This window comes from Pelophylax lessonae, assembly GCF_965119305.1.
Source record: "Pelophylax lessonae genome assembly, chromosome: 3".
Classification (NCBI taxonomy): domain Eukaryota; kingdom Metazoa; phylum Chordata; class Amphibia; order Anura; family Ranidae; genus Pelophylax; species Pelophylax lessonae.
Window position 1 is genome coordinate 492,238,072 of NC_138770.1, and position 24,285 is coordinate 492,262,356.

Below are 24,285 nucleotides of genomic sequence, written 5' to 3' on the forward strand. Positions count from 1 at the left end.
GCAACATGCAGGACGTTGATGCGCTTTCATGAAAACACACTTTGTAATAGAAATTCAATAGAAGCGCACCTAGAACCCAGGTAAAATGCACATACAATCACACTGGGGCCAAACCGCAGTGCACAGGTTATATGGGGGGCGGGGTGGTCTGGGTAGCAAGAAAATATGTTAATGAAGAGCAGAGTGAAGGACTGTAGAGAAAGTGCTAAGGCTGCATTTTGGGACAGGACAGGGTCAGCTAAATGGCTGCTTGGCATGCAGTACAGATTTATGGAGGGGACAGCTGAAAGAAGATATGAAGGGTTAAATTTGAACAGGGTTAAAGTGAACAGGAGAGAGGACTATTTGACCTTCCCTGCACAATACTTCCTATTGTGCAGGGAAGGTAAAGAAACTTGCTACAGACAAAGTGAAAGTGACCAACAAGGAAGACTCAAGTGACCTGGACTAGAAGGAGAACAAGCTGACAGGGGGAAGGGGAGCTTGTAAGGAGTAGAATGATTAACAGCTGAAGAAGAGATAAAGCAGAGTGGAAGTGGCTGGAACGGAGGAGTCTGGGGATTATACATTGTGCAGTAACAGGAGGGAGAATGACATTCACTCCTATCAGGCAGGAGAAGGCAGAAGCTCCCAGGGTGCCCCCACCCCCTCTTTACAGATATGGACACGCCCAGGCCAGATGCCCCAACCGCCCACCCCTTGTACCGGCCCTGCACAGAGTAGTTGAGCCAGAGAGTCTTCCACATATTTATAGACAAGTGACCAATTCTAAAAATTACATTCACAGTGTCCACCAACCAATCAACACAATTGTGTAATGCAGCGGGCATAAGCTTCAAACACTTCATAACTGAATAAAGATTTATTTAAATTCTTTAGATAGGTCCTCGGACCACACCCCCATGGTTTGGCAAACAGCGATCATCACACTAATTAGTTGCAGGGCCTACAAAAGAAAAACTGGATTATTGTAAGAACTTACCATAAAATCTTTTTCTCTGAAGTTCGACAGATACAGCTCTTCCTATTCATAGACTCATAGGGTTATGCTCCTCCTTCTAGGGATAGACACTAGGAAGAAAAAAACTTGTCCACGCCTATGGGGGCTTTCCCAACAGGCATAACCCCTCAGGCGCTGCTATACTCAAACAGTTTTTGTTCTGCCTAGTGTCAGGGATAGGACCTAGCTCCCTGCTGGGACTTCGGTCTTAGCTGTAACAGGGAAAGTTTGTGATTTTTTATTTTTTAACTGGTTAGTTCCTGAGGACCAAGATCCAGAGGAACTACAAGCAACAGCCGGCTGGTATTCGCACTGGATAATCTAGATCCTTAAGGTCCCCCAGCCTGGCCATCAAGCGTGAGCAGGTTATAGTCCAGAACTAGGCCTCGCCACGACAGTGCCCGTCTCGCCAGGACGCAAAGGACCTGGAACGCCATGAGTAGCAGCTTCTCCTTGGCTAACCGCACCCCCATTGGGAGATGATCTGTTTCAGAGTGGCACCCACCTTGTACAGTGGAATGGTGAGTAATGGGTCCCCCCAAAACCCCTCGAGGTCGCAGGGCGGGCGTGAGCCCCTCCCTGGTATGGTTAGACCTTAGGGGCTCCCTCGGTTCCCTGGCACCCCTTAGGATATACCCCTTGGCCTTTTTCCTCCCCTAGCAAGTTTTTTACCTTGGGGGGCGGCAATAATACGGCCGCTTCGGCACTTATTTGAGGGGGGTGGAAGTCCTGAGTGGATCCCTGGTTAGGGACCCTTTTGATGCCCTCTATTTTGGGACCCTCCCTGGGGGGTTCCGGAGACCGCATGGCGTGCCATGGGAGCCGCCATTTTGCTGTGGTTCATGATCTCTGTGTTCCCATTAGTTTGCATGCGCAGCCATTTTATGTATTTCCCCATTGAGAATGTACTGCAGATGTCTGTGGGCTGGACAGACATGCAGCAGGCTTTTTTCATGATGGGAGGCAGAGCTTCTTCCTCTTCCTGTACAGCTCAGTGTTACTTTCGTTTTCTACACTGATCAGACTGGACGTTTTTCTCTGGGCTCTGGTAAAGTTTTCTGGGGGCTTTCTGTAGGTTTTTTCTCCCTCCTGCGCTGCTATATATAAAATACTAATCAGGGTTGGGGTCCGCAGTATTAGTGGTGGGACCGCATTTTTTTTCTGTCTTAAAGGGACATACTCAAAAAATTATTTGCAAATGGTGTCCCAGGAAAAAAAATGTCACATGCAGACCCCCTGGAAACAGCTGCATGACTCTCCGGTTCACAGTTGCAGCCAGAAATAGCAGTTTTTGTGCAAAGCCTGTTATCAAAAGTGGAATTTGTCTGTTCTGGTGTTGACAGCTGCAAACGTCCTCCGCCCTCACCTCCATCGGCATGGTCCTCAGATATGGTCGCCGCAGACGCAGACCACCTTGAGGGGTCGTGTCTTCTCATTCTGATGGTGAAGAGGACCTGTCCTCATCAGCTGCTGCGCGGAAACGTGCATTGGTGGAAGCCCTGATTGTTTCAGTGCAGGAAACTTTAAATCTGGCTGATGATCTTCTGGCCGACGCCACAGAAGCACTGATGGCTCCTTGGGGTCAGTACCGACTGAGTTATGCCTTCCATAATTGGATCTCCTGCCATGACTTTTACGCAGGATAGGGGTGGAAGGAATTCTGGTGGCCCCAGACTGGCCTCGCCGCTCTTGGTACGCAGATCTGGTAAGGTGCGTCGCCGATGCTCCTTGGAGACTTCCTCTCAGGGAAGATCTACTGTCTCAATGCCCAATCTTTTATCCTGCTTTACAGTCGCTGGCTTTATCCGCATGGCTGATGAAAGCCAGGTGTTGAGAGATAGAGGTCTTTCTGACTCTGTGATTCCTACACTATTGAAGGCCAGGAAGTTGTCTTCCAGGAAGATCTAGCATTGTACGTGGAAATGGTACATTTCCTGTTATCTGTTCTTCAAAAGCCTCCTTTTGAAAGAATTTGGGGGATTTCGCTGCTGTCCTTGTCCGAGAAGGTTGCCTTCTTGGTGGCTATCGCTTCTGCCTGCAGAGTGTCGGACTGGCCCTGTTGTCTTGCCGATCGCCTTATCTGGTGGTACATAGAGATAAGGTGGTACTTCGACCTAAATCGGTCCTTCCTTCCTAAGGTGGTTTCTGATTTTCAGCTGAATGAAGACATTGTATTGCCTCCACTTTGTCCAAAACCTCAGCATTCAAAGGAGCATGGTTTGCATTTTTTGGCTGTGGTTCGGGCGATCAGGGTCTATTTACAGACATCTGAGTCCTTTCAAAAATTGGATGCTCCTTTTGCCTTTTCGGATGGACCTCGTAAGGGTATGGCTGCGTCTACTGTAACCACTTCCAGATGTATCAGGCAGACGGTGGTACAAGCCTATTCACTGAAGGGTCTGGTTCCTCCATTCTCACTCTACGAGATCGCTGAGTTCCTCTTGGGCTTTTCGCCATCAGGCGTCGGTGTTACAAGTTTGCAAGGCGGCAAGTTGGTCGTCTGTGCATACGTTTGCTAAATTCTACAAGGTAGATGTGTTGGCATCCGCGGATGCTCCTTTTGGCCACAAAGTTTTGAAGGCTGCAGTTTAAAAGATAATTTCTTTTGTTTCTCTTTGAGGGTTCCATTGTTTCCAGGTGAGCTCCAGTTGTTCCTGGTTGAGCTTTATTTTACCTGGTTGACTACTTTAGCCATTGGGGAATTCAATTTTTTGTTTCTGTCTTGTTCCCACCCCTCATGATATACTGCTTTGGGACATCCCTATGAGTCTATGAATAGGAAGATCTTCAAACACAAAGTGATGACCGCACACCGATGTAAGTGAACATGTGAAGTTTATTCACCACTGTAGACCCAAAACTGGACATCAAAAACATCACGGACAAGGACAAAAGGTTGGTGCGTTTCCCAAGTTTACACTCGCTTACTCATAACCATAAGTTGATGAACGATAGAGAAAACTCTATCTGTAAGAACTTACAGTAAAATCCTTTTCTCTGAAGTTCATCGACAGATGCAGCACCCCAGTGGCGTAACTAGAACCTTCAGGGCCCCCGATGCAAGAAACCATAAAGGGCCCCCCGAACGGGGCCCTTCCCTCCCAGCCTAGTGGCGGAACGCAAGGGCCGGTCGCAAGTGCAATGTTTGTGTGATAGTTCTGCCATTGGTGTTTTTTAATTAAATTTTTCTACTATTTGCTTTATTCATTTTTTTTTTTTTTACAATATTATTTTTTTTTATATTTTTTTCAATTTTTTAGGAGCCCCATTGGGGTGCTTTGGTGAAATAAATCAAAAAAGTGCAGCGCTAAAATAACAATAACATAAGGTGATGTCTTAAAGTTCATTCAAAGAAACAAAAAATATGGGAGTGACTAAAGAGCCCAAAAGAAAAGTCCAGTGTTGAACCAAATCCAGGAGTGTAGATAAATAGCAATCCTTCCTCCTTGCGACACCCAGGGATTGTGTGAAAAGGGGACACCTCAGTGCACTAGTGTCAGAAGCAGCTTACCAAACAGCCATGGCTACTCAAATGAATGAGACAGCCTCGCCAGATACAGCATAAATCTCAGAGACTCCAAGAGATCATAGGTAGCGCCGAGAGATGGTGGATTCCTCAAGGTAGCTCCATAAAAGTCAGATGGGAGTATGGAAAAAAATTGGTACAAAAGACCATAGCGTAATCCTTCTTCTAAAGGCTGCAGAGTACACACTGTCTGCATTGGCTACATTGGCTCCTTCTGACAGCTCCACTGGCATACACAGGCTAAGCGGCACGGGGGGGGGGGGGGGGGGGGGTGGGGTAGCTGGACGCAATGATTGTGTGGGCCGCAGGTTTCCCACCCCTGCATTAGGGGGTTAAAACATATTGCCTTTTCACCGCCTGTCAAATGCCTCTGAAAAGCGATATGAGCATGGATCGCTTTTCAGAGCAATAGCATTTTCTTGCTGGTACTATGAACAAGCTGTAAAAAAAAAAAAATGACTTCTGATTGTACACATATATGGGGTCAGGATTAAAAGTAATGTGCACACACACACACATAAACGCACATGTACACACATACACACACATATACATAATCATATATAAGCACATATACACACACACACACACATATAAGCATACACACGTACATATATCCACACACATATAAACAGACATACATACATGCACACACATACATATATAGATGCACATATGCACACACATATAAACACACACATACATACACATACAGTACACACACATACAGTACATATAAACACACACATATAAACACACACATTAACACACACATACATACACATACAGTACACACACATACAGTACATATAAACACACACATATAAACACACACATTAACACACACATACATACATGCACACACATACATATATAGATGCACATATGCACACACATACATACACACACACAAACAGTACACACACATACATACATAAATGCACATACATACAGAAAGCCTTTTTACAGTAAAAACGGCAGAGAGAGGACTGTACCTTCTTCCTGTAACTTCCTGCCGGGTATTGCACTGTAGGGGGAGGCAGAGAGCACAGCACACACTCTGCTTTCACTTTCCTATGTGAGACCAGCTTCCTCTGTGCCGATGTACAGTTCGGCTGAGGAACGGGGATCTCCGGTCTCAGCTGCTCATCTCTATACATACAGGGGGCCCCCTCAGGCCCCCTGCAGCATGGGGCCCGCTATGGCGACCCCTGCACGTCCGCCCCTGCAGCACCCCCCCCCCCTTTACTTCTGAGTTATGTTTTTTTTTTCTAACACTGTTTGCAACCAAACTGTTTGAGAAAAGCAGAGCCTGTGGGGTTATGCCTGCTGGGACCGCCCACAGAGGCGTGGACAAGTTATTTTGCGCCTAGTGTCTATCCCTATAAGGAGGAGCATAACCCTATAAGTCTATGAATAGGAAGAGCTGTGTCTGTCGATGAACGATAGAGAAACAAGGATTAACAGGAAATGTAATCTTGGTCTTTAAACACCAGAGTCTTGTTTAGGAAAGAAATGGCTGGGTCCACAAAGGGAACAGCCCACTTCCCAGTAAACCCTTCCTCCATGGAAAATTGCAGAATAAAGTATTTAAGGAGAACAAATACTTTGTCAGAAGTAATCCAGTTTCCATACAAATTAGGTGTCGGCAACGAATGTACTGACAAGGTTTTGACAGTCTTAGAATCTGTAAGGGGGGCCAGACTGGCATTAGGGATGGTTTCAGACACAGGTTGCTCAAGTTTTGAACATGTACGCCCAATGTCAATAAGAACTGAAATTGTATCTTTATGGTCTGTAACTTATGTCATCAGACTTGAGCTCCTTAAGCACAAATTCATCCAAAAAAGAATACTGGGATTCCCCCTTATCCACAGCCAACTATGCCATGGCTGCAGCAGCTGCCTGAATGTCAGAGTCATGCTCGGAAGGAGAAGTATGCTTTCAGCAACTGTGTTTTGAGTTTGCCATCATTGCAGAGATTTTGGTGAAAAAATCCTTCATAGCAGAAAAAAAAAAAAAAAACTTAACCCTGGAGAAAGCAGAGGCGATAGCCACGTCTGAAGTAGGGAAGACTCAGAGGAATGAATAGACTTTGTGCTTAGGATTTGAAATACTGCTCTACAATTAAGGCAAAGTAATACACAGCTGAAGAACAATCAAAGGTAAACATGTGTCCTCGTGAGAAGAGCCATGGAATGAAACTATCCATTATTAAATGACAGGAAGAAACAATGGGGGTGCACACCCGACACAGCTGTGATGCAGCACTTAATTTTTTCAGTGTGCTAAAATGACTAATAGGAGAAATGGAAAAGCGTGCTATGTACAGTGGGGATCAAAAGTTTGGGCACCCCAGGTAAAAATTTGTATTAATGTGCATAAAGAAGCCAAGGAAAGATGGAAAAATCTCCAAAAGGCATCAAATTACAGATTAGACATTCTTATAATATGTCAACAAAAGTTAGGTTTTATTTCCATCATTGACACTTTCAAAATTACAGAAAACAAAAAAATGGTGTCTGCAAAAGTTTGGGCACCCTGCAGAATTTATAGCATGCACTGCCCCCTTTGCAAGGGTGAGACCTGCCAGTGTCATGGATTGTTCTCAATGATCGTCTGGGAAGACCAGGTGATGTCAATCTCAAAGGTTTTAAATGCCCAGACTCATCTGACCTTGCCCCAACAATCAGCACCATGGGATCTTCTAAGCAGTTGTCTAGAAAACTGAAACTAAAAATAGTTGACGCTCCCAAAGCTGGAGAAGGCTATAAGAAGATAGCAAAGCATTTTCAGAAGTCAATATCCTCTGTTCGGAATGTAATTAAGAAATGGCAGTCATCAGGAACAGTGGAAGTTAAAGCAAGATCTGGAAGACCAAGAAAAATATCAAACAGAACAGCTCGCAGGATTGTGAGAAAACAATTCAAATCCCACGTTTGACTGCACAATCCCTCCAGAAAGATCTGGCAGACACTGGAGTTGTGGTACACTATTCCACTATAAAGAGATACTTGTAGAAATATGGTCTTCATGGAAGAGTCATCAGAAGAAAACGTCTTCTACATCCTCACCACAAAAATCAGCGTTTGAACTTTGCAAATGACCACATAGACAAGCCTGATGCATTTTGGAAACAAGTTCTGTGGACCGATGAGGTTAAAATTGAACTTTTTGGCCGGAATGAGCAAAGGTGCTTTTGGAGAAGAAGGGGCACAGAATTTAATGAAAAGAACCTCTGTCCAACTGTTAAGCATGGGGGTGGATCAATCATGCTTTGGGGTTGTATTGCAGCCAGTGGCACAGGGAACATCTCACGAGTAGAAGGAAAAATGGATTCAATAAAATTTCAGCAAATTTTGGATGGTAACTTGATGCCATCTGTGAAAAAGTTGAAGTTAAAGAGAGGATGGCTTCTACAAATGGATAATGATCCTAAACACACCTCAAAATCCACCGGGGATTACATCAAGAGGCGTAAACTGAAGGTTTTGCCATGGCCTTCACAATCTCCTGACCTCAACATAATTGAAAATCTATGGATAGACCTTAAAAGAGCAGTACGTGACAGACAGCCCAGAAATCTCAAAGAACTGGAAGACTTTTGTCAGGAAGAATGGGCAAAGATACCTCAAACAAGAATTGAAAGACTCTTGGCTGGCTACAAAAAGCGTTTACAAGCTGTGATACTTGCCAAAGGGGGCAGTACAAGATATTAACTCTGCAGGGTGCCCAAACTTTTGCAGACACAATTTTTTTTGTTTTCTGTTATCTTGAAAGTGTAAATGATGTAAATAAAATCTAACTCTTGTTGACATATTATAAGAATGTCTAATCTGTAATATGATGCCTTTTGGAGATTTTTCTATCTTTCCTTGGCTTCTTTATGCACATTAATTCAAATTTTTACCTGGGGTGTCCAAACTTTCGATCCCCACTGTACATATGGGGACAAGCCCCATGACTCACCACAGGTGTCTAGGTAGCACCACAAGCAAAGCTCTGTGCTTGATGGTCAAATTACAGGCTAGCTCAGCGATCCTCAGTCTGGTAAGGTCTGGTTACAGCCTCTCGGGTGGTGCCAAGTCCCAGTTAAGCAGCATAATGAAGAATATTAACTGAATAAAAAAATAATTGTATTTTTAAAACTGTCTAGAATAAATGTGTATACCTTTCATCACCGCAGTGGCAGGTGTTCTAACTGGCCAGTCAATGGCATTTATGAATACCATTGTTCAATTCCTCCTAAAGAAAGCAGTATAACCCAAAGTTCCTGAATTCTACTTACCCTGTGTCCATTAAAGTATGATTTAGGAAATCCTTTTTCATAACAACTTGTGAAAATACCCAAACCATCATAAAACATACCATGCTATCAAATCCAAGAGTCCAAAAATGCTCATTGCGTACTTCCAGAACTCCATCCAGAGTTGAAACCTGTTCAACATGAAAAAAAAAAATACTTAGCCAGTTTTGGACCTTAAGCATATAAGAGCACCAAAAACTCATCTAATGACTTTTTCTCCCTGCAGCCATTGTGTAAGCAGAGTTTGCTGGGACTGTAGTTGGATGGTCAAGTCACAGTCTGTGTCTCAGGACTGAAGACAGACTCCTGTTAAAACTTCATAAAAAAAACTACTAATATGATACAGTCTGTCAGTAGCATTAACACAAACACAAAGCATAAACCCAAAAGCAAAAATGCAATATATTGCAGCTAACCAGTCCTTAGATGTGGTGGCTTTTTTAACCTGGCGATCTTGCCAGTAAGTCTGTTATTTTTTTTTCCAACTTCCTTTATTAGACCTAGCTGTCCAGCAAAAGCCACAATTAGAGGGTTGAGACAAACCATTTAACACTGACAGGGGTGCTTACAATGGTCAGCTTTTATTCATATAGTTGAGTACTGTCCATAATACTTTTTTTATTTGCACTAACATACAATTTTTCAGGACAAGCTTTCAGGGTATGTCCTTTTCATAAAGGTCCAAGCAGTACTGATTCACAAATGTTTTAGCAGAATATTAAAAAAAACACAAATCCTGAGGGAAAGGAAAAAAAAAAAAAGAGAAAAACAAACACACACAGACAAATGTACATGGCAATGGTAACAAAACCAGCATAGATAGTGATATATAAGACTGGGGGGGGGGGGGATGGGGTTGGAGAGATGGGCACAGAGGGGGTCGTAAAACTGTAGGATAATGAGTAAGGAAACCCATATCTAAATTTAGGCCGTTATCGCTTTATGTGCTGGTTTGTTCATGCTTTTAATGCCTGCTCTATAGGTAGCCACCTTTTTGTTGTTTAAGGTTTACCATGCTTCTCATCTCTCTATCTTACCAAAACTTTCTATGTTACAACCGTGATGTTTGGTAATCAATACATTATATATTTAGATGCTTTTTTCTATGTTTGTTCTATCTTGAAAAATCTCAAACATTAACAAAAAAAAAAAACTGGTTCTGTAACTGCCTAAAAAGGGTTAGTTGAAGTTAAGCTTTAGTTTGTTAGTCACTTATGTAAAGTCTATGTAAATCTACTGGTTCATCTAACAACTTTGTTGACAATGCTGTTGCCCAAGGGTGGCTATGTTGCATTCTTACAAAGAGAGGGTAGCCACCCTCAGACAGAAAGTGTGTACTGGCAGTGTTAATTTTGATGTCAAATTTCGATTTAGTTTGAGTCAGTCTTTTGACTAAAATGTCATTGTAATTTTAGTCATATGAATTGTTTTAGTCAAATTTTAGTAGACTAAAATGTCCAGTATCATAAACAAAGAAAAGAAAATAGCTTTTTGACAAACAGAAGTGCAGCATTAAAAAAAAAAAAAATGATTTATTATATACATATATATATATATATATATATATATATATATATATATATACACACACACATACATACATACATACATACAGCTGCCAGAAAAAGTATGTGAACCCTTTGGAATGATATGGATTTCTGCACAAATTGGTCATAAAATGTGATCTGATCATCATCTAAGTCACAACAATAGACAATCACAGTCTGCTTAAACTAATAACACAAATAATGAAATGTTGCCATGTTTTTATTGAACACACCATGTAAAAATTTGCAGTGCAGGTGGAAAAAGTATGTGAACCCCTAGACTAATGACATCTCCAAGAGCTAATTGGAGTCCAATCAATGAGATGAGATTGGAGGTGTTGGTTACAGCTGCCCTGCCCTATAAAAAAAAAACACACCAGTTCTGGGTTTGCTTTTCACAAGAAGCATTGCCTGATGTGAATGATGCCTTGCACAAAAGAGCTCTCAGAAGACCTACGATTAAGAATTGTTGATTGCATAAAGCTGGAAAGGGTTATAAAAGTATCTCCAAAAGCCTTGCTGTTCATCAGTCCACGGTAAGACAAATTGTCTATAAAAATGGAGAAAGTTCAGCACTGCTGCTACTCTCCCTAGGAGTGGCCGTCCTGTAAAGATGACTGCAAGAGCACAGCGCAGACTGCTCAATGAGGTGAAGAAGAATCCTAGAGTGTCAGCTAAAGACTTACAAAAGTCACTGGCAAATGCTAACTTCCCTGTTAGCGAATCTACAATACGTAAAACACTAAACAAGAATGGATTTCATGGGAGGATACCACAGAGGAAGCCACTGCTGTCCAAACAAAACATTGCTGCACGTTTACAGTTTGCACAAGAGCACCTGGATGTTCCTCAGCAGTACTGGCAAAATATTCTGTGGACAGATGAAACCAAAGTTGAGTTGTTTGGAAGAAACACACAACACTATGTGTGGCGAAAAAGAGGCACAGCACACCAACATCAAAACCTCATCCCAACTGTGAAGTATGGTGGTGGGGGCATCATGGTTTTGGGCTGCTTTGCTGCGTCAGGGCCTGGACGGATTGCTATCATCGAAGGAAAAATGAATTCCCAAGTTTATCAAGACATTTTGCAGGAGAACTTAAGGCCATCTGTCTACCAGCTGAAGCTCAACAGAAGATGGGTGTTGCAACAGGACAATGACCCAAAGCATAGAAGTAAATCAACAACAGAATGGCTTAAACAGAAGAAAATACGCCTTCTGAAGTGGCCCAGTCAGAGTCCTGACCTCAACCCGATTGAGATGCTGTGGCATGACCTCAAGAAAGCGATTCACACCAGACATCCCAAGAATATTGCTGAACTGAAACAGTTCTGTAAAAAGGAATGGTCAAGAATTACTCCTGACCGTTGTGCACGTCTGATCTGCAACTACAGGAAACATTTGGTTGAAGGTATTGCTGCCAAAGGAGGTTCAACCAGTTATTAAATCCAAGGGTTCACATACTTTTTCCACCTGCACTGTGAATGTTTACATGGTGTGTTCAATAAAAACATGGCAACATTTCATTCTTTGTGTTTTATTAGTTTAAGCAGACTGTGATTCTCTATTGTTGTGACTTAGATGATGATCAGACCAATTTGTGCAGAAATCCATATCAGGACCCTAGGGTTTATTTCCTGGCCTCCCAGGTTCAGCACATGGGGGGCTGGGGTATCCTAGACCTACTGGATCCTATTGGCTCCATTCTGCTGCCTCCGGACTCCCCACACCCAGTGCTGGTTCACCTGGAGGCGGGATTTGCATATGTGCAGTCGGGGCTTCCGATGATTAACCTGCTCCGGATGGTCTGGCGCTGTGTCAAGGGGATGCTTCGGATCCGGGGATTCCTTTCTAGGACCCCGATCTGGCATAACCGGAACTATAGGGAATTGCTCAAACTGGAAGGCGTGGAGCTCTGGGAGCAGTTTGGTATTTGTTTTATGACACAGTTGTTTAGAAACAGTGTACTGAAGTCTTTCCAGTAGTTACGGACAGAATTTGGTCTACCTAGGCACTTTTTTTTCCAGATACTTGCAGCTGAGACATGCTGCATCGGCCCAAGCACAGTCCTCCTCCCTACAATTTGTTACTCACCGACTGCTCGGGGATGTCTTCCAGGTTTCGGACAAAAAGGGCATGATATCTAATGTTTATGCTATTTTGCTGGGCTCTTTGCAGGATCCGGCCTCTTTGCCGCCTCGGGCAGGGTGGGAGGGGGACCTTGGCCCTATTGATGTGAGACATGGGACCTGTGTCTCTCTTCGATTCCACTGGTATCGGTGTCTGCTTCTCACAAGGTGTCGCATCTATTGCTGTTCCATAGAGCCTATAGGACGCCGGTGCAGTTGTTCCGCTGGGGCCACAGGTCCTCTCCACTTTGTCCGAAATGCGATAGAGACCAGGGCACACTTATACATATGATGTGGAGATACCCCAAATTATTTCGCTATTGGTCAACGGTAATTGATACCATATCTAGAGTATATAACTTTCAATTATTGAGGGATCCGTTGGTCTGTCTGCTTGGAGCCCTGGAGGTGGAGACCATGTCTCCAAATGCTCATGTGGCTGTCTTACGATTGCTCTATATTGCATGTAAGCTTATCGCTAGATACTGGATATCCTCCAGGGTTCCTGACGCAGGACAGTGGATTACTCAAGTTAACGCTTCTCTAGTTAGAGAAAAACGGACCTACCAGCACCGCAAGGCACATAGGAAATTTTCATCACTATAGCAGCCGTGGCTAGATGACCCGGCCTTGGCTCCGCCTCAACTGGTTATGGATAGGCTATTGTCAGGCTGAGTGGTTTAATTGCAAATAATTTTTGTAGATGGATTGTAAGGGAATGCAGTGGATTATTTCTCACTATGCTCTGATGTTTTGCTTCACGGTTTTCCCTCTTCCTTGCCCTCTTCCCCCTTTTTCCCCAAACCCCCCCCCCCCCCTCTCCCTTTCTCCTGGCCCTCCTGTTCTCTGCCGCTGTTCTCCCCTTTACTGACCCTGTCAATACTTTGCAATCTGAGCTGACCATTTATGGTATTGGTCCTGTGTGTATGTTTAACAAATAATTCTTAGGTGCACAGCTCATGATTATCGAAATGACTCCCTCCTCCCCCCTTCCCCAACTCCCGGTTAACTTCCTTTCTTGATACATGGTGTTTCTGATGTTTACTTTGACATGGTATGTTATTGCAGCTTTAAGTTGTGTTTAGAGTTACTGTTTTTCTACTACCTGATTACTGTACTGATGTTACTGCTGAATGCTTTATTTTTGTACTGAGTTATTTATACCATGTACTGCTTAACCTTCAATAAAGTACTATATTTTTCTGAAAAAAAAAAAAAAGAAATCCATATCATTCCAAAGGGTTCACATACTTTTTCTTGCAGCTGTATGTATACATATACATACATTATATATATATATATATTATATATATAAAACAACAACTGTAAACTCTAGTGGCTGTAATGATGTTGCGCATATTACCTGAGTATAAAAACTGAAAAAGCATCTGTTAATAATAAAAACAACAAAATCAAGCATCAAGTGACAGCTTTATAAATAAAACCAAGTTTCATAAACAAACAAGAATATTGCTTTTTGACCCCTGTTAAGTTTGATGTCAAATTTCGGTTTAGTTTTAGTCATTTTTTTACTGAAATGCCATTTTAGTTTTAGTCATATTTTAGTCATCTGAATCGAAAATGATTTTATTTTTGTTTAGTTTTTGCCGCTGAAAACATGCAGCTGACAAAAACTATGACCAAAATATTTTTGTCAATGAAATTAACACTGGTTACTGGCGGGTTCACCAGGTGGGAAGGAAGCCTAAAAAGAAGAAAATTAATTCAACCACCACATCTAAAGATTTGTGAGTTGCAATATATACAATTTTTGCATTTTTGGTTTTGGGTTTAAATACACTCCAGGCACTCTTGAAAATGAAAAAAAAAAATTAAAATTTTATTTTTAAGAAAGTCACATTTTATTATTCATTTATTTTTTTGTACACTTTTTAAAAAGAAAAGCCTTTATCATCTTTGCCATGTTTTGCACCAGAAATTTAAATTTTGACACTGTAAACTAGCATAAGTAAATTAAAAAGAAAACAGTGCATTTTTGTAAGACAATATTGCTAAAAGAAAGACCTTTTCTGTTTGGAATCTTATTGATATATGTGCTTTAGTAGCATAAATAATAACAAAGTTGATGCTAAACTATTAAGACATATCTGAGGTGTAATAATTGCCCTGTTCTATAAAAATATACTGTAGGGGAAATTAACAAAAGTAACAAGGCATCTGGGACGCTGCCATTTGGTAGATTTTTTTTGCCCATTTCCTAGGACAACATTGTTTTGATGTAGAAATCTCAGTTTACACTAGTGCGATGCGGGAACCAGCGCGATTCCTGTCCGGGTTCCCGCATCGCATTTGACTCCTAGGCAGTTCACGATGACATCTGTAAACCGCTGCGGGTGTCAATAGAAAGTTAATGACACCCCCAAATCAGTTTACAGAACGCAGTGCAAACTGTGGAATCGAATCGCTTTGAACTGAACACCCATGCGATCCGATTCAAATGCGGATCAAAAAAAAGGGTCCTGCACCATTTTGGTGTGAATGCAATGCAATTTTATCCATACAAACTGTACAGCCGAATTTCCATCACATTTGATGCGTACAGCAATGCAGTGCGAATCACATGCGATGTTTGGCATCGCATAAAAGTGTGAACCTAGCCTTAATGGTCGATATATGGATACAGTTTACATTATGGTTTCCCCCCCAGTTTGAGTAAACATACCTCTCGGAGAAGCTTATCTAGCTGGCCAATCACATGAGGAGGTGTAGTCTTCAAAAGAAAACAGAATACATGTTAAAAGATATAAACTTTTTTGCACATCCTTAATTTTCAGATAAAGGGCCCATTCTGACTTCTGCTGCTGTGAGTTGACAGCCAATTTATAATAAATGGGATGCCTTAACATATGCAACACAATAGACCACATAAGTGTAAATCTGCCCTTAAAGATTTCCACATCTACAAAAACATCTTATCCCAAGTACTCATAGAAGTAGCAAGTATGTTCCTTCATGGTGCACTATGATCTTTTTAGCAATTTTTGGATACACATGTAAAAGAAATCAACCTAAAGTGATTCTAAGGACACATTTTCTTTTTATAATGAACATGTCATACTTACCTGCTCTATGCAATGGTTTTGGAAAGAGCAGCCCTGATCCTCCCCCCCTCTCTTGGTCCCCCCCCCCCCTGCTGAGTGCCCATAGTAGCAAGCTGCTTGCTCTGGGAGTACTTGTGTGGGCTCGCTCCTGAGCTGGCTCTGTGTGTCATATACAGTAAGGCTGAGGCCCGCCCACCACGAGACACGAAACAGGGGCTGCATGGTACAGGAGATGCAGGGCTGTGGGCATGGTACAGGGGATGGTTCAGGCATGGCACAGGAGATGGTACAGGCATGGCACAGGAGATGGTACAGGCATCGCACAGGGGATGGTACAGGCATGGCACAGGTGATGGTACAGGCATGGTACAGGAGATGGTAAAGGCATGGCACAGGAGATGGTACAGGCATGGCACAGGAGATGGTACAGGCATGGCACAGGTGATGGTACAGGCATGGCACAGGTGATGGTACAGGCATGGCACAGGTGATGGTACAGGCATGGCACAGGTGATGGTACAGGCATGGCTCGGGAGATGCTGTGCTGCGGGCATGGTACAGGAGAATGTCCTGTACCATACCCGCAGCACTGCATGAGGAAATGCATTGGCTGCGGAGGTTTCTCACTTACCCGTCGGTGAGGCGCCTTACATTGAAAAATGGCGGCGTCTGTCGCCAACACGTCACCGCGTATGTTTAGCCGATGCTCGGGAAAGCCTGTACACGTTTGGCTATTCCTGGGCAGACGGCGCATGCGCGATTACATGTTGGCGCCGGGCGGCGCCATTTTTAAAAGGTAAGTGAGACCGTGACTCGAGTATAAGCCGAGGGGGGCTTTTTCAGCATAAAAAAACATGCTGAAAAAGTCGGCTTATACTCGAGTATATACGGTACTAAAGTCACTCTCACCAACTGTTGAGATTACAAGTATTTCTTTGTTAGCAAACTTTATGAGTAGAAACCAGGAAGCAGAGCATATAGATATGTACATGTATAATTACAAATATAATTTTTTTTTTTTTTAAACATTATCACAAAGTGTGAAGGCTATTTACAGGAAAGTGATCTGTATTATATGTTCATCTATATATATATATATATATATATATATATATACACACACACATACACACACACACACACACACAGTTATTGCCAAAAATATTGGTACCCTTGCATTTCTGTCAGATAATGATGCATCACTCTGCCCAGAAAACTGTTGCAATTGCAAATGATTAGGCATTTTCGTATTTAGTTCTATTGTTGGTATTGGTACGACACACAAAAAGTGAGAAACAAAAAGCCAACTCTGACACATTCCACGCAAAAATGGACTGGGCAAAAGTAATGGCACCATCAATTAATATTTGGGAGTACACCCCTTGCAAAAAATAATTGAAATAAATTACTTCTGTAAACGGAACTGTGACCCACACTGTGTTTGTGGGCTTCTGTCAGTATATGGCTTCCTTCAGTCTTGAACATAGATATCAAATATTCCAGCACCCTCCATACAAAGCTAGTCGACAACTTAGCTGGCTCTGGAACATTCTCTTTTATGGAACAACTCACACTTTATACACAGCATGGACATCCCCCTCCTGATCAGATTACAATACACAGGTCAGGGGTTTCCTGATTACATTATCATACGCCGATGAAATTGTATACAGAAAATTAACCTGAACTAATTATCTAGCCATCTGGGACAGAAACAATATGTGAGTTCATTAACAATGGGACAGACAGGCTTAACAGAATCCACATCACACCTCAATACACAGACAATAGGAAGAGACCGCCAGTGACAGACTGTCCGTCTCTGACATTAAAGAACATGGAACAGAGGCCAATGTTATTAGCGCTTTCAATCAACATGTTCAGAATCAAAAAGGCCAGGAATAGTCCTCACATATTTCTCGAGATACATGGCTGACAAATATAACTGTCTCTTTTGAAGTAATCCAAACCATATACTCAGTGTCCATTAAGTATCTGTCTTTCACTCCCAGTGACGGTGAGTACCATCACATATCTTCCCCCCAAAAGGTAGACTAACCAGGTGCCAGACCTCCAATTGGTCTGTGCCTGAGTTAGTTGGGTAACAAGTCCCAAAGAGTCAATCCATCCTGGCAGCTTCCTTGACAAAGTTCCACATAGTTTGTAAGTTTGTCATGGCAGGGCCCATTGGAGCTCTCATAGCCGATCAGTCTGTGGAATTCTGGTTTGGGCAGGCCAGACTGGGCTTCTTGGTCACCCTGTGTCACTAATAGACACAGGGTGACTTACACACAAGAGGGGCCTAGGGGGCTGAGAGAGGGATTTCCCAACCTCTCAAAGGTAGGCTGTTCCATGGGCCCCCACAATGTCTGCACCCACCCTGTACCCCAAATGAAATTGTCCGGAACACAGCGTTACTCACCCAGCCAACCTCGGCCTCTCTCATAGAGCATACCCGTCGCTGGGGATAAGCATGGACTGGCCCTTTTCCCAGGTGTCCTTTCAGCCCTGGAGAGAAGCCAGGGTGGCAGGGCTCACTTCGTGAGGCTGTTGGGGATCTGGGCCGACTGTCCAGCATCCCTGGGGTATACAAATGAAGACTGTAGTCCCATCCATTACCACAGGAACTCTATCTTTTGTTAGTTGAGGGCAGAGTGAACTCACATAGGTAGTCAACATGATATCCATTCTTGGCTGCAGGAAAGGGTTGTCTTCAGTAGGTGTTGGGCAGAGGTCATTGTCCAGCTGCCAGCGCTTCAGCTAGGTGTAGAAGCTTCACTTCATCAGCTTGTCGCTGGGGGGAGGGGCCGACTGCCCCAGCTTCCTGGAACTCTGTAGCTGTTGCGGGTGCTGGGCAGAGGTTGGAAGCACTCTGCCCTGTTGCAAGCACTTCTGGTGGGGACTCCACATAATCCACTACAACTAACTGTTGGGGAGGGAGACCGGCTTCCTCCGCTCCCAGATTGTGAATCTCTTGCTGGGGAGGAAGGATGACCACCTTCTTCTTCAAACTGTGTAGCTGCCATTGGGGAGTGACCGTTTCCTCTGCTCTGACTGACCGTTTGGAAGGGAGGAAGACAACCTCCTCTCTCTTCTCCCCCTGGATCCTGATCTGCTGCTGGGGAGTGATCACCACCTTCTCAGCCTGGGCCTCTGGAACTGCCATAGGTGTGGGGCAGAGGTCTTGGACCCTCTGTCCAGTTGTCAGCGCTTCAGCTGGAGAAGTTTCTTGTAACTCCACAGATGCTGCTGGCAGGAAATCCCAGGTCCCGGTCAGTGGTGTAGCAGAAAGGTCAGCTGCCTCTTCTCTCAGGGATGCTGAAGCTGCTGTTGGGCAGCGCTCAGTGATGCTAAGCCCTGATGCAAGCTGTTCTGCAGGAAAGTAAACTGAAAAGTCAGTGGCCTTGCACACATCTTCCTGGGTCACCAATTGTTGCAGGCAGAGGTCAGCAGGGCTATGCCTGAATGCCCGCTCTTCTGCTGTAGGCTCACTGGGATGTTCCTCATCAGCAGAAAAGTAATTTAAATCCCCAGCCTCTGGAATTGATGAAAGTCCAGGGCATGGGCTGGTGGCATTTGGGCCCAGTACCAACACTTTGGTGGGTGATTTATCATCCGTATCATCCTCTGATGGAAAGTCAATAAAATCTGTGATCTGTGGTTGGGGAATGAAGATGGCTTCCTTTCTCCCATACCTTTATCCAGTGGCTGGACAGACCCTTTTCTCCATCCAAGCTCGTCTTGTGCAGAAACAGGTTCATCAAGGTGAGTCAGCACTTGCTGCATCTGCCATAAGACCGTGGATGCAGGTGAGCAAAGCACACTATTACTGTGCCACATTGTCGATTCTTCAGTCAGGATTTCTGGACTGTCAGCTGGTACTTCTGGATATTCCCAGGCAAGGGGAGCCCAGGCCCGGCACTGAGCAGAGTCTAGCAGCCATCTGTAGGCGATCTCCAGCTTACAATCCTGAATGGCCAGAAACTCCAAATCTTCCAGTGCCCAGAACACTTCCGAGATGTTCAGGATCTCTTCTCTGTAATCCATAATTTCCTCTAACCACCACTCCAAATCGCTCCCAAAGTCGGGGTCCTTGGACAGCCTCTCTAATACCAGCCCCAGGCTGCTGTAGCAAAAGCGTTCCCTTGGGCTGTCGTCCGCTGTCAGTGGGCACACTTGGGTTACATACCAGCGTAGGGCTTTGTAGCTCTCGTCCAACCGCATCTCCACCTGGACCAGCCTGCTTAACTCAGCTTTCCATTCCTTGTGTGGTTGTCTCTGTCTTTCACTCCCAGTGACTGAATACACTCAAAACTTCCTGTAACCATCAATGGATTTTGTACACTCTACTGGAATTTAAGACCATTCTTCTTTTGCCAACTGCTCCAGGTCTCTCAGATTGAAAGGGTTCCTTCTCTCATTTGCTATTTTGAGATCTCTCCATGGGTGCTCTAGGAGATTTAGATCAGGACTTATTGCTGGCCCGTCCAGTACTCTCCAGTGCTTTGTCCTTAACCATTTTTGGGTGTTTTTTGAGGTGTGTTTTGGGTCATTATCCTGCTTGAAGACCCATGACCTCTGACGGAGACCCAACTTTCTGACACTGGGCCCTACATTACACAATCAAGACAGCCAGTGCCTGAAGCAGCAAAGCAACGCCAAAACATCAGTGTGCCTCCATGATGTTTGACTTTAGAAACTGTATTCTTTTCTTTAAAAGCCTCATTTCTTTTTCTGAAAACAGTAAAATGATGGGCTTTACCAAAAAAAAAAAAAAGTTGTAAATTTGTTTAGTCTATCGACAGCACATTCTCCCAAAAGGATTTTGGCAAACCCTTTAATCAATTTGTCTCTTTTGTCCACGTAGGGAGATTAGCTATAGTGCCATGGGCTGTAAACTTCTTGATGATGTTGCGCACAGTGGGCACAGGCACATTAGAATCTCTGGAGATAGACTTGTAACCTTGTGATTGTCCATGCTTTTCCACAATTTTTGTTCTAAAATCCTCTGACAGTTCTTTGCTGCTCTTTTTCTTCTCCATGCTTCGTGTGATGCACAGAGGCGCAAAACAGAAGGGTTGAGTAAATTTTTCACTATTTTAACTGGTTGCCGGTGTGATTTCTATATTGTCAGCACCTGTTAACCACTTGCCGACCGCTCACAGTGAGCCTATGGCGGCAAAGTGGTTCGTTATCGTCCAGCGACATAGACCTACGTCACTGGACTCCTCCCCTTGTGGACGGCGGGTGCGCGCCTCTGGAGGCTCGCTCCCGCTGTATTCAGTCACAGTGGGAGTCGGGCCAGGGGAGGAGCGGCGGTGTTTACCGCCGCTCTTCCCCGATCGTCGGGGATCGAGTGTGGAGATCCGCCCGCTTGTGTAAACAAAGCGGGCAGATCTCCTAAGTGACAGGCAGGGACAGATTGCAGGATTCAGCATAGCTGAACCTGCGATCTGTGCCTGTGTCACACAGTTCCCTCCCCCCACACACGTCAGTAAGCACCAGGCATACATTAACCCCTTGATCACCAATAAAAGTTAACCCCTTCCCTGCCAGTGTCATTTTTACAGTAACAGTGGTTATTTATAGCACTGATTACTGTAGTAATGTCACTGGTACCCCCAAAAGTGTCAAAAATGTCAGTCAAGGGTCCGATCTGTCCGCCCCAATGTCGCAGTCCCGCAAAAAAAAAAAAAAAAAAAAAAAAATCGCAGATCGCCGCCATTACTAGTTAAAAAAAGTAGAAAAATATTATTTTGTCAAAATTGTTGCTTTTTTTTATTAATATCGCAAAAAAATGAAAAGCGCAGAGGTGATCAAAAACCACCAAAAAAAAGGACGTAAATTTAGTTTGGGTACAGCGTTGCATGACTGCGCAATTGTCAGTTGAGGTCGCACAGTGCCGAATCGCAAAAAGTGGCCTGGACGTAAAGCAAGAAAATCCTCCGGTGGTAAAGTGGTTAATTAATGCAGGTGCGTTCAATTACAAATTACAGGAGCATCACAAACCCGGAATGTAATTATTTCTTACAATTTTGAGAAGGTGCCAATCATTTTTTCTAGTCCATTTTTGGAGTTTTGTGTGGAATGTGTCAGATTCGGCTTTTTGTGTCATACCAATACAAGCAAAAGAAATAAACATGAGAATGCCTAAACATTTGTAATTGCAACAATTTTCTGGGCAAAGTGGTGCATTATCTGACAGAAATGCAGATGACTTAACAGGAGGGGAGGAGCCTGTCCATGGCGTCTGAAGGGAAAGTGGACTAGACGCCGCAAGGAGGCCCACCAGTGAGGTCTACCGACGGCAAAGAGTGAAGGAGAGTGGAAACAGGTGTATGGAGTCCACGGGTAGCATGTGAGCGGTGACCTCCAGTGAAGCGGGGCGCAGGGCAGACAGACAGCCAGAGCTTTGACCCACCCCAAGGAGACGAGTGCAGCTGGGAAAGGAGCAGAGATGGGGCAGTGCCGGTGCCGATGCACAGAGCTGCTAAGAAGTGGCAGAGCTTGACCAAGCGGCGGAGACGAGGCGAGTGGGGGAGAGGAGGAGATCAGGGACTGGAGCACCAGAGTGACGCTGAGAGCAGGTGTCCGTGGTCTCACTCCAGGGAAGCCGCAGGACTCGCCGAGAGCACCCCGAGTGCTGAGAATGGTGAGCACCCCGCCACAAGGAGTGGATCATGAGAAGGAGGAAGGTATCAAACTAAAGAAGAGGGGTGAGTCAAAAGAATTATGAAAAGACTGATATTTAGTCTGTCTTAACTAACTACTGGAAAGTAAGGTCTGGGGAACCTGTTAAGCCGGACCTGTATTGGAGCTGTGCTGGGATGCCCTTTTAAAAGTAAGCGGCAGGAATCACACACATACTTTATCTAACCTGCCTTAGTTTACTTCAGTTCACGCTATTAGTATTATACACTATCGTGGGGGAAAGGAAAATAAAAAGGAAAACCAAGAAATTAAAATTGTAATTTTGGAGATATGATCGAGAATGATGAGACTGTATAAGTGAGCACCCCCCCCCTTTTTTTTTCTCTCCTTCTTTCGTCCTCATCTTCAATCAAAATGAGCACTAAAACAAAAAGTAAAACTTCTAAAACAAATGTGAACACAAGTGAAATTTTTGACTCAAGAAGGAAATTTAAAGAGCCCAAATACTAAGAAACAACAGGGGACTAAGAGAAAAAGAACATCAGGCATTAATGAAGGAACCTCATTAAGCCAAGCCTCTGGTGAGTCTTCAAGCCAAACACTAAAAATAGGAGTCGAGAGTGATGTGGAAAGCAGTAGGCTGGAAGAACTGAGCAGAAGAAGAAAGAGGATTTGAGGAAAAAAATGAGTAAAACGTTTAACCACTTACGGACCGCCCACTGTGTATTTACGTCGGTACTTTGACGTTAAATGCCGGGGTTATGGCAGTAGATAGCTGACCTAACCCCAGTATTTTTTTTAATGGGGGGCGGTCTGTTAACATACGGGTGGTCCCAGCGGCGGATTGCCCCCCCCCCCCTCAGGTCGTATTCCCTGCTTACTGGAGCCGTCGGTAGCAGGGAAAATGATCCAGTCTGCTGTATTCCCAGGCAGGAAGTCAAGTTAGGGCAAGATGGCCCTCACTCAACTCTATGACCTTGGAGGACCGAAGCGATGTAATACATCGCTTCCTTGCAATGGTTTTAAAGAGTCCATTTTTTTTTCATCATAAAAAAAAAATACTTTTTTTTTAGTGTAGATGTCTTTTGACCCCAGATCTCACAATAAAGAGGTCCTGTCATGCTTATTTCCATTACAAGGGATGTTTACATTCCTTGTAAGAGGAATAAAAGTTATCAAACATTTTTTTTTTTTTTTTAAAGGACAGTGTAAAAATAAAAAATAAAACATAAAATAAATGAGGAAAAATAAATTAAAGCGCCCTGTTCCCCTTAGCTAGCACGCAGAAGAGAACGCATACACAAGTGGCGCCCACATATGTAAACAAAACTGTGTTAAAACCACACATGTGAGGTATCCCTGCGATCATTTAGAGCGAGAGCAATAATTTGAGTCCTAGACCTCTGCTGTAACTCTAAACTGGTAACCTGTAGAAGTTTTTAAAATGTCACCTATGGGGATTTTTAAGTACCAATGTGTGTTGCCATTCCACGACTGCGCAATTTTGAAGCATGACATGTTGGGTATCTATTTACTCAGCGTAACATTATCTTTCACATTATAGAAAACAATTGGGCTAACATTACGGTTTTCTTTTTTTTCTTTTTTTTTTAAAAGTGTATTCTTTCCAAAATAATTGCGTTTGTAAGACCGCTGCATAAATATGGTATGATAAAAAACTATTGCAACGATCTCCTTTTTATTCTCTAGGGTCTTTGCTAAAAAAAAAAAAATATATATATATATATATATATATATATATATATATATATATATATATATATATAATGTTTGGGGGTTCTAAGTAATTTTCTAGCAAATGATTTTAACTTGTAAACAACAAATGTCAGCAAAAAGGCCCAGACCAGAAGTGGATAATCAACTTCTGGATAGACCAATTGAAAGTATCATTAAAATAGAAAGAGTTCATAAGGTTTCAGAAGTCTCAAAGCATACAGATAGAATCACCCAGAGATATAATCATTAGATTTAAATTTTATGAAGATGAAATTCGGATTGCAGAGAAATTGAAGGAATTGCCGACATTGGAATCCGAAGGAACG

The 24,285-nt window shown here is 43.4% G+C and overlaps 1 protein-coding gene across 1 annotated transcript in view; it reads right to left on the bottom strand.

Moving 5' to 3' along the window:
• Positions 1 to 24,285, bottom strand: part of SLC30A6 (solute carrier family 30 member 6) — a 158,042-nt gene that overhangs the window by 13,376 nt on the left and 120,381 nt on the right. Inside the window, exons 12-13 of the mRNA XM_082249732.1 lie at positions 15,193 to 15,240; positions 8,895 to 8,963 (exon numbers count right to left, since the gene is read on the bottom strand). Coding sequence (XP_082105858.1) covers positions 8,895 to 8,963; positions 15,193 to 15,240 — 117 coding nt within the window. The remainder of the gene's footprint in view (positions 1 to 8,894; positions 8,964 to 15,192; positions 15,241 to 24,285) is intronic.